The sequence below is a fragment of the Lemur catta genome, chromosome 14 (assembly GCF_020740605.2).
Source record: "Lemur catta isolate mLemCat1 chromosome 14, mLemCat1.pri, whole genome shotgun sequence".
In the NCBI taxonomy this organism is placed as follows: domain Eukaryota; kingdom Metazoa; phylum Chordata; class Mammalia; order Primates; family Lemuridae; genus Lemur; species Lemur catta.
This window is the reverse complement of record NC_059141.1, coordinates 26,596,732-26,610,516: the sequence shown is the minus strand read 5'-3', so window position 1 is coordinate 26,610,516 and position 13,785 is coordinate 26,596,732. Positions and strand designations below refer to the sequence as shown.

The 13,785-nt window shown below is 43.5% G+C and overlaps 2 protein-coding genes across 4 annotated transcripts in view; both read right to left on the bottom strand.

Annotated features, from left to right (window-relative positions):
* Positions 1–2,525, bottom strand: part of TM9SF3 (transmembrane 9 superfamily member 3) — a 58,766-nt gene extending 56,241 nt beyond the window's left edge. The window contains exon 1 of the mRNA XM_045568747.1: positions 2,237–2,525. Within this exon, the coding sequence (XP_045424703.1) occupies positions 2,237–2,335 (99 nt within the window). The 5' untranslated portion in view covers positions 2,336–2,525. The remainder of the gene's footprint in view (positions 1–2,236) is intronic.
* A 4,001-nt stretch (positions 2,526–6,526) lies between these two features.
* PIK3AP1 (phosphoinositide-3-kinase adaptor protein 1) overlaps positions 6,527–13,785 on the bottom strand; it is a 107,086-nt gene continuing 99,827 nt past the window's right edge. For all 3 annotated transcript variants that reach the window (XM_045568744.1, XM_045568746.1, XM_045568745.1), the window contains one exon: positions 6,527–9,940. In XM_045568744.1, coding sequence (XP_045424700.1) covers positions 9,883–9,940 — 58 coding nt within the window. In that variant the 3' untranslated portion in view covers positions 6,527–9,882. The remainder of the gene's footprint in view (positions 9,941–13,785) is intronic.

Sequence of the window (13,785 nt, the reverse complement as noted above, 5' to 3'; positions counted from 1 at the left end):
CAGGAAGTTAATCTAAAGAGAAAGCTTTAGCTTCTGAAAGCTGTTCTTTAATAATTTAATTCCACAAGTACTTATTAAAAGCTACTCAGCAATCTTCCAATGTCTCCTCTTCCTTCAGTATCATTCTCTCTTCACTAGCTACTTCTGCCTTTTTGACAGGGAAAAAACTCATTTGACTACAGCCCTTCCAGTACTGTTATCTGGCTAAGGTGAAAAAGGCCTAGTTTTCAAGAAATATTTTCAATAAACCTAGACAAAGTAAAAGATTTTGGCTAATAGCAAAAAATAATATGCATGACACTTAGTTGAATTTTACACATACATTTTAATGCTATTCTTCCTATCACTTTTGGGGTTTTTGTTTTAAGTAATAAATATTTAATAATAAGTAACTAAGTGAGAGCAGTTCAATGTAGACATGAAATGACATAGATCCTAAATTTTTCTTTTCCAGAAACTATCTCATATATACCATATTCTCTTCTGTGGAAATCTACAAGAACCTTTTTCCAAATAATTTATATTCAATTACTGGAATAAAAATGTTCCTGGCAATAAAATTTCATTGAAATTGGCATTTACATTTTAAATTTGTAAATTATTCTAAGGCCTTTATACAACTCAGATTTATGAAGTTTTAATTAATGGTTTTCCCTATTTATACCAGTATAAAACACAAAATAAAAAAGTAGAATAAAGTACTACTCTCAAGATTATATGTCTTTGTGGTGGAAATGTAGTTAAGAGAGAGCTCTGAGTTTTACATGGTAACTTTTCCTAAGTGTTAAAAAAAAAATTAGAAAAATGTTAGTAATAATGCCTATAATTAACCAAAAGGATGCCTACTGGAATCAAAGACCCCAATCTATACATGATATTTTATGTCAAACAGTAACAGGTCTTATACTTTGAGACAAGTTACCTGACAGAAGAAACAAAATGAAATCCTTTTTCATTTAGCTGTTTAACATCTGAACAAAATTATCTTAAGGTGAAAAGTCACAAGTATAGCGCGAACACGTGTGACTGATTCAGGATTTCTTTATACATACACATACAAGTAAGAAGTTCCTGGCTGTGACTGAAGGTAGAATGGCCAAAAGTTTAGAGCTTTTATTAGCTAAACAAGAGCCCAACTAACCCAAGGACTAGCGAAAAACGTAAAAATCGGGTCCTTTAAATAGATAAGGACGATTGCTTCACTTCCTCACTCATCAGCAACGACAAAAGACTCCTCCAAATCTTTCAGATTTAGAACATACACAACCCGTCTTGCAAAATCGTATCATTAATGGTAAAGTATAAAAAACGATTACTCGCCAAACAACCTCTCAATTCACCTGACTTTACTGTCTTGCCGGCGTCTACCATTCTGAAAACCATACAGCCCCCTTAGGGAAAGCCACTTGAAGAGTCGTTAACATCCACGCTTTGATGTGAAAATACCAATTACACAAACCGCCAATCAACTTCAGGCCAAGGGCAAAAGGAACTGTTCCCGGCCATAACCTGAAGACTGGGAAACGCAAGACCCTTCACTGTCAGAAGCTGCCCCAGTTAGAAACCACCGGGATGGGGGACTCTGCTGGGGGCCAGAAGAGGATGAGAAGAAAAGTTACAAGAAAGGCCTCGGAATTGAGTGCGCGCAGGTTGAGTGCACGCACACTTGTAAACCGCTCTTCACCTCAAGTTTATTAATGCTGTCCCCACCCGAGGGTTTTAATCCGGTTTGGGCAGGAGGGAAAAAAAAGGCAGGCGAAGAGGACTGTGAAGTGGTGGATATTTCCTGGTTAGTGTATGACGGGTAATCGCGATGCATCCATCTTCCGCTGTGTCGTAGCCCCCAGCAGCCAGAGAGCAGTCCCCTTCCCCGGTGGGCAACAGCCCCGAGCCCCGCCTGCCCGTGGCGCCGGCGCCCGCGGCGGATGAACGCCGACCCTCCCCAAGCTCCTTCCCGGCCCCCAGGGTCCCGGGCTCCCCAGACCCAGGAGTGCGGCGCCATTTAGATCCGGGTCGGGGGAAGGCGGCCCAAGCTCTCGGGGAGCGGAGCCCTGTCCCGGGAGCTCACGGAAATGCCTCCTCCCAGCTCCCGGGGTTCCTGCTCCGCCAGGCCCAACCGGAAGGAGCCCTCGGCCAGCCGCGGTGCTCCACCGGGCCCTCCAGGCCGCGCCGGGCCTGCCGCGGCGGTGAACACGGGAGCGCGCCGGGGGCGGCCGCGCCGGCCTGGACGCCTCACCGTGTGTTCGTGCTCGTCCGCCCGGGCCCGAGGCGGCAGCAGCAGCAGCAACAGCGCGGCGGCCGCCGCCACGCCAGGAGCGCCCGGCAGCGGCCTCATCCTCCGCGCTCCCACCGGCCCGGCGCCGGCCCACCGACTCCGCCTCCGCCGCCGCCTCCGCCGCGGCCGATTCGCATTCACGGAGCGCGGACAGACGCACGGGGCCCGGGCCCAGCCGCTGCCTCCTCCTCCGCCGCTGCCGCCGTCGCCCGCTCCCGAGCCTCCCCGCCCCCCGCGCCTCCTCAGCCTCTTCCTCTGACTCAGCCACGTCATCCGGCCACCCCGGCACACGCCGGAAGTGTCTCGCGATGCGGGGCCGCAACCGCCGCTGGCCGGGGGAGGGCCCAGCTCCGGCTGTCCGTGCGCCGGCCGCCCTCGCCGCGGGCCGCGCCCTGGGACCCGGGAGCGGCGGCGCGACCGGCCTGGAGAGCACTCGGCCGGGCACCGTGCGGCCTCGGGCTCCTCGCGGGGGCCTGGCCCGCTCCTCAGGGCCGAAGCGGCCCCGGGCCGCCCCCGACGCTTCGGGTTGTGTGACCTTGGCCAAAACACTTAGCTTTCCCTGGCTGCCAAATGGGTCAGACCGTCTGACCAGCCGCCTCTTGTGTTTGAGGGATCGGATCAAATAACCCTTTCCAAGCACTCGTTTACCTCTGTGAATGAATCAGGGGGTCCTACGGTCATCATTATGAGAGATTGTTAAACTTATACAGGGTTGGATGAGTGTTTTCAAGTCACTGAATGTTTATTGGACGCTCCCCCCGCGCCATTATTCAATCAAGAAATGTTGCGCTATGTTGAAATTCTTGTTCATGTATTTGTTTACTTACAGTTTGGGGGCCTCCCATTCACAGTCATAAATGCCCCTTGGAAGGTAAGCTTCTCAGAGCAGAGATCCTGTTGCCATGTTTCCTGCGCCTAGAACAGTGCCAGACCCATAATAGGAACTCAAAAAAATGCATATATATGAATGAATATGGCACCACCATCTACACAGTCCTCTAAGCCAAAAATCTGGAACTTGTCCAGTTGGCTCCTCAGCCATCAGCAGTCAACAAGTTTCAGCATTTGGTCTCTTATAAGTGTCTCAAGAGTTAATTTTTCCTCTCCTTCGTCTGCCAGTAACAATCTTCCATGTTAATATATATTGCAACAGGATCCCTGCCACGGATCTCTCCCTGTTTATCATCCCCAACAGGTGCCAGAGTGATGTTTTGAAAAAGAAACCAGATGATATCACTCTCTTGCCTAAAACTTCTTGAATATTAGGTAAATAAATCATAGAATCACCACTAAGGTTTTCACCTGCCAGGCACTATTCTGAACTCTACATGTACTGTATTAACTCATTAAATCCTCACAAAAACACTATGCAACAGGTCCTGTTAGTATGAGGTAACTGAGGCACAGAGAGGTTAAGTGGCTTGCTGAAAGACCAGACCCAAGCAGTCTGCTTCCATAATCAGTCTTTTCACTGCTAACGGCCCACCAACTTTATATAGCCATTTTTTTTTAATTAAACAGGTATAATAGTGGCACGGAATGATATCCAAGAGGTACACTTAAAAATAGAGTAACATTCCATGTTAAATGGTAATATGTTAGTCTACCTGTAGAAAACAATCTGAAAGCTTATGACTCAAACCTGTGTAAATGGTTAACTTTCTACTTTGTACGTGCCTATAAATGTTCAGATGTTTTTTATAGTGAGCATATGCTAAATATGTAATCAGAGAAAAAATGTTCCTTGATAAAGTCCAAATTCTTTGCCTGACATGCACCTGCACAATCAGACCTCAATTTATCTGAACTTTTACCTCCCACCAATCTCTATGCTCTGTCTTCACCCGTATATTTCCTAAATACAGCATGTTCTTTTATGCCTCTGTGCCTTTGCTCTTGATATTCCCTTATCTGGGATACCCTGCTTGACACTGTCCATTGGATACTACCCTTCCAGGCCTAGCTGACTTATCACCTCTTCAGTGAAACCTTGCCTGATGCCCTGGGGAAGTTGAGCATCCCTTCTTTGGAATTCTAATAGCATTTGGCTTGTTATGTTGTAATTAACTTATTTATTCACCTTTCATCTTCTGTACTATATTCTGACCTTTTTTTGATGGCAGGGACTATCATTGGTTTATCTTTATACCTGTCCCAGCTGCTGGGATAGTGCTTGTCACATCACAGTCAACAGTTAACAACTATTTCCTAAATGAACGGGTAAAGACATTAACAAGTAAAAAGTCAAATAGCATAGCAGGATTTAAAGAACGCTTTCTAGATAGTGTAAGAGACATCACAAGGCAGTACATGATTAATTGCTGAATGAATCATACACCAGTAATTGCTACAGAAATCAGGGAAGGCATCTTATACATCTTTGCATATGCTCCAGAGCACCTAGCATGGTGACTTGCTCATAGTGGAAGCTCAGTAAATGCTCTGTGAATGAATAATCACTGCTTTTGAATGAAATGATGATGGGCAATTGAAGAACAAGCAGTGTAAGTGCTACATTAAGATGGATGAGTAGTTTCTTGCTTAAACATCACCAGCCTCCACAGATTTGAGGGAGTGTGCATTTGCTGCATGTTGTGGGGAGCACTGGGCTGGCAAATGCTCGGGGGCAGAGAGGCACAAGAAAAAGTAAAAAGTATTCATTTGGGGAGGGCAGACTTAAAACTAGGAAACTTTACACATGCAAAAGCAAACAGCCATGACAGTGTACAAAAAAGAATTGCACAAAATGTGATCAACTGTGCAAATGATCAACAGGCAGTAAGAGCAATGGGCAATGAGAAAAGGGGAAAGAAACTATTTCAGTGAAGTATTTGGGGAAGTGTAATGGAGGGATGAGCAGGTAGGGCCATAAATTCAACAACTATTTATTGAGCATCTACTATGTGTCAGGAACTCTGGTAGGTACTAGGAGAATGACGCTGATAAATGACATCAGGCAGTAGAAGTCTAATAACAGTAGGTATGGAAAGAAGGAAAAGGAGATAAAGTAACTGATTAAAGGGAAAGAAGTGTGGCTTCAAAAATCCCTGAAGCCTGATGACCTCAAGTCTGCAAAGCAGGGCTCAGGGGCACTATCAAGGTTGTTTCACCAAACTTACGAGCGAAAAACATTGATACATCTTATTTTACCAGTTCTTTCATATAGATTAATGACCTCATTCCCTGACACCAGAAAGGATGAGGGCAAAATGCCGGTGAAAGATCTCCACCTCCCCCAATGACTATACAGTCCCTTTTTGTAGCGGTTCTGATAAGATTCATTTTTTGTTAAAGAGCTTATGAACAATAAACAATCCAGAAAAATGATAATTTCAATCTTTTATTCTTCATTTGGATAAACGATCATCAAAAGTCTTGGGGTATGGATTCACAACATCTTCTGATTTCCATCATCAGCTACCTTTTCTTTGAAATTCTATTTCTTCTTTCTACTTTATTACATTTGTCTTGCCAGTTATTTAGTGCAGCGGGGTTGGGAGGAATATCCTTCTATTGCTATTTGCAACTTCCCACCTCCACCTTTTCTGTCCTGTCTGAAATATTCTAGACACAGAACTCCATGATTATTCTGAGTTCTTTCTTTATGAAGCCATCACATAAAACATTTGATTCTTGGACTGAACAGCAACTAAGGCCATTAATGTCTTTGTGTGGTTCTTATTTCATTCTCTCACTTAGTTTTTTTTTTTTTAACTGATCTGGTATAACAATGAGATAGCAAGGAACAGCAGCTGCCACATAATGAAAAGATCCTTGCCAATTAGGTGGTGACTCCAGTGAGGCTGTCTCCTTGCTTCTTCCGGACAAAGGATTCCACACTCTTTGCTTTAGACTTACAGAATTGAAAGGACCTGGAGTGTTACCAAACACACAACCCTCCACTTCAAGATAATGAAACACAGACAGATGTAGTCAAGTTATATGAACTTATCAAGTTAGTAGCACAGCAAAATAAAAATTACTTGACTTTCAAACCAATGTTCTCTTCCCTACACTATGTGTTTCCTACACTACTGTGTAGATAGCTAAGCCATTCTCTCTTATATTGTGGGTTAAATGGACTTTGGCCAGCTAGCCTAGGAATTTATTTTATTTCTATGAGAAAATGAATTGCAAGTTGTGCCTCAGAATTTAGAATACGTCTTTCAACTGCATACTTATCCTCTCACCACCCTGATGAACACAGAATCTGGGCAACAGGAGTGAATGAAGACCATTTTATAGTCTTAATAACTTGCTTGGAAATGAAAACAACAAAATTTATTTATCAAACCAAAGCAAATATTTATACAGGCAGATGCCTAAAAATTGAAGATTGATGTTTAGGATGAATCTTTCAGTATTATCTAAATTAACTACTTGTCTTTCTCAGAAATAAATCTGTTATTAATGTTTCCTTCATCAACCAACTGCAAACCCACACACTATTCTTTGAAAGAAGAGCACAGAAAACCAACTTAATTCCTGGGGCATATGGGAGGAGGATCTAAAAATCCCAGCTATTGAGATGATATATAAGTGACTAGGACCTCTCTCTTTTAATAACAAAACAAAAAAGGGGGGGGTAACGTAGCTTGACTTGTAAAAATATTCATAGAAGTTATCTATATACTACCACTTCACACAATTATTGCAAAACATTAGGAATTATTCACATCATTAAATATGTCAAGTTAAATTATTTAATTGCAACACCAACCTCTTGTTCATGGTCTCTCAGTCTTCATGCTTTGTTGCATACACAGTTAGATTACCTGCTCTCAGGTTTTAATATAGGATGAAGGATATGTGCTGGCCTAGAATTAGAAGCCAAGTTACCTTAGGGGCAAAGGCAATGGCAGCAAATGTGACCAATAGCTTCACTTTCTATGGAGCCAGTTTGTAAAACCTTGGGCAAGCATGGTGGCAGTAGAGCTGTCCCCCAAGGCACCATGTAGGAAATCTTTTAATAGTTTCTTTGGACACCAGCTTATAGTTTAGTTTCTGATCCTTACTGTATTGAAAATCCAAAGTTTTATTACATAATGTCTTCCTGAAAATGTGTACAAATGTGTTGAGTATGTGGAAATTGAATAAATTTATGTTATAAATGAGGAGTTCTGTTTCAAGAGACTGAAAAATTTCTCCTCACCATTACAGACATTCGTTGACATCACAGCTCCAGCGTTTCACCCAAGTTCTTTCATTTTCTTCTTTCACATATAACCAACCATCTTGGATGTTCAGTGAACAACCAATGAGGGCTAAAGACCTGCCACTTTGGACTTGGCACTCGCAATCCGTTCCACCCATGTCTCAAGGGTGTCACATTCATGAGACCCAGGCTTCTGATCAATACTTTCAATTTTATGTTTTCTACTTATTTTCATATAAGAATACAATGCAATAAAACAGTACAATATTGCACAAACAGTGACATACAAAGATGCTAACACCATTAGCTGGTAATAGGTTTTACCACGTCATTGATCTAAATGATTGTTCATCAGAGAATGTATAAAATTCTAAATTTGGCATCAAAAGGGGGCTTAGAGGTATTGAATGTTTAAAAAAAATGTTGCTTTTATCAAAATCAAGTTTACTTAAGATGGAGACTATCTATAAATAACAGGAAGAACAATCACACCACATTGTAATTTCTTGTTCTCCTTGTTTCACATTCTCCTATTTCTCCCAAATAAGGGACAAGGACAGTAAAGGGACCCTTGAAGAAACACTTGCAGAATGATTACTATATGCTAGACTCTGTACAAAGTAATCTGTACAAACACTCTCATGACAGACATGGCCAATAGTGTATGTTGTGTCAAAAAATAAATGAACAAAAAAATCCCCCCAAGATTCCAGAAATTGTTAACTTTAGTAAGTGGTGTTGTTTGCTGGACTGAGGGTTGAGACTGAGAAAGAACCTTTAGTTATTATAAAAGGGCCCTAAAAACTGTACTTACATGGATCATTAGTAATGTGGCTTTTATATATCTGTGTGGGGAAGAGAATAATTCTACAGGAAACAACAAGATTTCTGATAGTTTTTAAAGAAATGGTTCTGATACTTATTTTACTGTAGGTTTAGGCATCAGTAAGGATCCATGCTTTGAAGGTAGACTTATGTGCTAGGGAATCAAATTCATGACATACTTAAGGCTTTACATCCTCTGCACAAATGGATTTACCAAGCCTGATGGTAACAATAAGTATATAGGAAAGAGATAACTACAGTCCTACCTCAGTATCTGTGGGGGATTGGTTCCAGGACCTCCCAGTACCCAAATCCCCGGATGTTCAAGTTCCTTACATAAAATGGCATAGTATTTGCATATAACATATACACATTCTCCTGTGTCCTTTAAATTATCTCTAGATTCCTTATAATACCTAATACAATGCCTATATATCACTTCATTTGCATGGATTCAACATGGTACTTGGCACACAGCAAATTCAAATTTTGCTTTTTTAAACTTTGTGGAATTTTTTTTACAAATATTTTCAATCCAAGGTTGGTTGAATCCACAGATACAGAACCCATGGATACAGAAGGTGGACTGTATTTCTACTTTAAGTTCTTTCTTCTTCTTCAAATCCCTCAGCAAAGAAAAAGTCAAGGATCCTCCCCTCTCTCTCTCTATGAGCAGAACTAAGACCTATATGGATATAGAGCAATAAATGAGGTCCCCGGCATCCCAAGCTTCCGGGTCCCAACCATTTTTAGATGTTCTCTGGCAGCATAACTGTTTTGAAACCATACTGATGTATAGATGCCCAAATTGAAAAAAAAAAAAAAATTACTTGGTAGTCTCATGCCTAGGAGATAGGGAAGAAGGAAACTTCTGGAAGACTGATAGTCACTGATGAATTTCTACATCTGGGCGTTTCTTGAGGGAGAGAGGGATTGGCTATTTGGAGATAGAAAATACAGTGACCTAGAATCAGCAGGCACAGGTGTAGACTGCCCCCTTCGTCTAATCAGCGGAATACTCTTGGTCCCACACTTCTGTGCAACCTTAGATTTGCCTTTTTTATAAGAGTTAGTACTAATCCCTCTCTAAAGTCTTTTTCAGTTTGTTGTTTGTCACCAGCCCTAGCACTTAAACACCCTCCTGAATATACAGAAAAGTGGAAGAATTATTTAAAATTAGGTCACTTATCTTCTTACTTGAATACTATGAAAATGCTTTTAGAAAATACTTCTAAAAATTAGGTTGGACTAGCAAATACATAAGAACAAATATAAGTTCATTTCAGTAAAATCACTTGTAAAGTACATTTATGATCAATCTTTTTGGCTGCTGATTTGGCACATTAGAGGTAAGTATTCTGATTAAGTCTTCATCTGTTTGGCAAACAAGCATATGGACCAATACACTTGGTGGTGGTGAAAAAAGCCCTTCGTTTTTCACTTCTCCGCGCCTTAATAAAGTCTTCTTCAAGGAAAGCCCAAACCAGCAGGGCCGCAACAGTATCGGCAATGAGAATGGATCTGAAGGTCAGCAGTCAGGCCATCAAACTCAACATGAAGATCTCAGTAACAGGCTGAAAATTGCGAGTCTTAAAGTCCTGCGGGAGGCAGGTTTGGGGAGGTGGAATCAGCGACCTCTGGGTGGAACAGGTGGGGGAGGATGGAAGGTGTCTCTGGTTGGAGGCCTGAAATGGAAGATAAAGCAAACTTATTTAAAAGCTAATTTGATTAAATAGTTCTCAGGCATCCACAATTTGTTGCAAACTTGGTACTCCATGCAAAGGAAACGTTTCTCAATTAATGAGACAGGACACACATACGAAAGTCTCAGTGACACACCTGCTAGCTGTGGCTCACAATCCTGGCTGCATATTAGACTCACCAGTGGAGCTTTTAAAAATATCTGTTCCCAGGCTCCATCCCAGACCCATTCCGTCATAATCTCTAGAGGACAGGGCTCAAACATCGAAACTTCTTAACAGTGATCCTTCTCCAACCAGCTGTATGATCCATGCCTTTTATTTTCTGATGCTTTGCGATCTTGGAGCCTTGCTGACCCTGCAGGGACTACCTCTTCCAGGGTAAGCTAGTTCCCAGAGATAGCAAACAAGCTGCCTGCCCAGAAGCACCAAGCAGGCCTTTCATATGCAAATCAACCAATCCAGACCCATGCCCCAACCACCTCTTTTATGGGGCTCTCACACTCAGGGCCCCTATCCACCTGCCCTTATCACCCCAGGGCCAGATATCAGACAACTAGGGATAGTCCCTATGCCTCGGAGCCCACCAAAATTATTCCAACTAGCCAATGCTGAATCTGCCTACCCTGCCTCACCTGATTCTTCTATGGAAACCACAAGGAAAGCTCCTGTCCACGTTTCCCGGCCCCCTGCCTCCTCACTGGCCCTGATGTGTCTTCATGCACCACTCCCCCGCCCCCGCCCCGTGGCATGGGATGCCCCCTCCTCTTGGGATCTACGAGTACAATAAACTATGTTTTCAGTGGCAGTTGTCTCTGATCTGTTGACCTTGCCATATATAAATAATCATAAAACCTAGATTTTAAAACATCAGTGATTCTAACAGGCAATCATGCAGGAGACACACGATAGCAGGGAGGTGTGTTGAGAGAGAAATTGAGAATCCCAAAGTCTGCTTCTCATGACTCCATCCTCACAGGATCACTAAGTGCCATCCCAACTCTGAGTCTGCTTTCCTAGAAGCTTCCCACCATGTTACTCTGGGTGGTTTCTGAATAGTCCCAATAGGCAGGTAGACCAGGGTGAGTCTATTTACAGGTAGGTTCAACAACCTCAGATGGCACTTCCACATGTGTGCTGTAAAACCAATATTTAATTCTCTTGGAAGCAGGTCAATAAGCCCAGGAAAATAGCTTTGGCAGGAGCTGCCATTGAACTGTGCTACCATGGAGCTGCATATTTGAGGATGAATGAATCAATGAGTGAATATTTACTAAGTGTCTCTTGAACACAAGTTTTGCATAGGGCAAGGAAATGACAACAGAGTTGGGAAAGCAGAGGCTGTCTCACAGACAAGAGAGGGAGGCAGAGTAGAAAAGGATAAGCACAGACACCCTCAGGAGGTCCTGCTCTGGTCCTGGGAGTAGGTGGTGGTGTGTGGTTGTCACTGAGTGACTGAACTTCATCCAGTGAAAGCAAATGGAAGGTCTCCTTCCGGCTCCCCAGTCTGCCCTATGAACTGTAGGCTCATAGGAGGAAGTGAAAGGACAGTCAGGTGCTGCCACCAATTACATGAGCAAATTCAGCCTGCCTGCCTGCCCTCTTTCTCTCAGCCAGTGTTTGTGTGCTATACACCTACTCCCGGGTGTGTGACATAACAGTGAGTACCACGGGTGTGGACCCGGCCATCAAGATGCTGCAAACGTGTGCCTGAGACAGACAACAGGCAAAACCATGCTGAGTGTTTTGATAGGGGAGGTTCAGAACCTAAGGGAACACATGGCTGAGACATTCATGCACACATCTGTGTGTGCAAGTTCAGTTTCTTTGAAACTCTTTTCTCATCTGCCAGACAGGTAATGATGCCTACGCTGGAGGACTGCGTGAGACTTGGAGATGACAACTGGAAAGCAGGTAGCACAGTTTCTGGCTGGCAGTAGGCACTCAGGAAGTAAAGCTGATAGTTCTATTATGATGATGGAAGAACTCTTCGGAGATCCTTTCCCCGTGTGTGCTCCGTGAGCCTCACATTTTACCTTCTGTGATTCCCTCCCTTTCCTGTGCCCCCCCCTCCCCCCGCAGGTGGCGTGGCCTACAAGCACACCCTTTCTAGGTCTCATTCTGATGAGCAACTCCAGCTAAAGACTGGCAGTCCCTCTCCGGGAAATGGATTTGTGACCATAGACCTGTCAGAACCAGGGAGGTAACGGGTATTAAATCAGAATCAGGGGCGATGTGTGGAGACACAGCCTCTCCAGGTCACTGGGAAGCTGGAGCTGGAGACACAACTGTCCAGAGACACCTGGGCACTGGCTGCTGCCTTCTCTCTGTGCAGGGCGAGGCTCACTGACGGTGAGTTTGGTTCAAAAGCCCAGAAATCCTGATGTTGGTTAACATTGTTTTATAGCAGGACTGTTATTTAGCTGGTATGCTTTTGTGTAATCACACACATTGTTTAAAATATTTTTAACTTGCCTATTAGTTGGTAACTAGCCTCTGTCCCCTCACTCCCTGATCACTCCAGTCCCTTTTAGGACTCCACAGACCTCTTTACTAGTCAGCAATTAAAGGATTAACTCCTGGTACTGCAGGAGGCCTCCGGGTGTGCTCTGATTAGGTGGTAGCCAAGCAATTTCCTAAAGAGGATGGCATAGATTGTTAGTAATTGGCAAATCACTCATGAATAGCAGAGTAAGTTAAAAAAAAAAAAAAAAAGGTGGGGGGAAGGACCAATGGTACAGCAAGAATGTGGTTTTTGTTTTTCTTGACTGTTGGACTTTATGCAGAACACGACACTGTCACCTGCCCACCCTATAGGGATGAAGGAGCAAGGGAAATGCCATGCAAGGATATAATGCATCTGCTTTATTTCTTATCAGCATCTGTCTCCCTTTACTTTGTTTCTTCAGCTAAATATACAGGGAACTTACAGCAGGTGGGAGTGGGAAGTCTCTTACACTAATCTATAAGCCACCTGCATGGTGGGAGATGACTTGATGGCGAATTTTTTAAGAGCTTAGGATGTCCAACCCAAGCAGTACCAATCCATCCATCCATCCATTCGCTTCCTTACACAATGAATATTTATTAAGTTCCTAGTATGTTCAAGTTACTTTGCCAGGCACTGGGGTAATAGAAAAAAAAATTAAAAATCAAAAACAGTTTCTCCTCTCATGAGGTTCACCATTCACTTGAGGAGACAGATATGTACACAAGGGTTGCAACGTGGAATGTACTAGAATAGAGGTATTTGGGAACCAAAGGAAGAAGATTCATTCTGCATGGAAACATCAAGGAAGGCTTCACAGAGGAGGTGATGTTTGGACTGAGTCCTAAAGGATGTACAGGAATTTCCTAAGCAGAGATTAGAAGGGAATAGCAAGACAGCATTCCAGGCAAAAGGAACAGACTGGACAAAGAATGAGTACGCAGTGGCACAGCTCACTGGGATTTCTTACAGGGTAGAGCACAGGTGAATACAGGAGAGGGGTGGGCCTTGACCCTAGGCAGAGCCAAAGAAAACAGAAATATACAGGATTAAATTTTAAAGCTTTTATACCAGGCACTGGCATCACCAGCTATTTCTGATCCAGAAAGTGCACTCTGGCCACAGGGTGGAGGAGTGAGTGCCTGGAGGCAGGAAGGGAAGTGTGGCCCTTCAGGGATGAACTTAGGCACTTGCAGATGGAAGGGAGGGTGGATCTGACAGCTGAAGGGCAGCAGAATGGACAGAGCCTAGAGACAAAACAGACCTGGACGTGGGAGCTGTGAGGGAGGCAGGATGAGGATAACTTCTGGGTGTAAGGCCCGGGGAAGGCAGAGAATGGTGC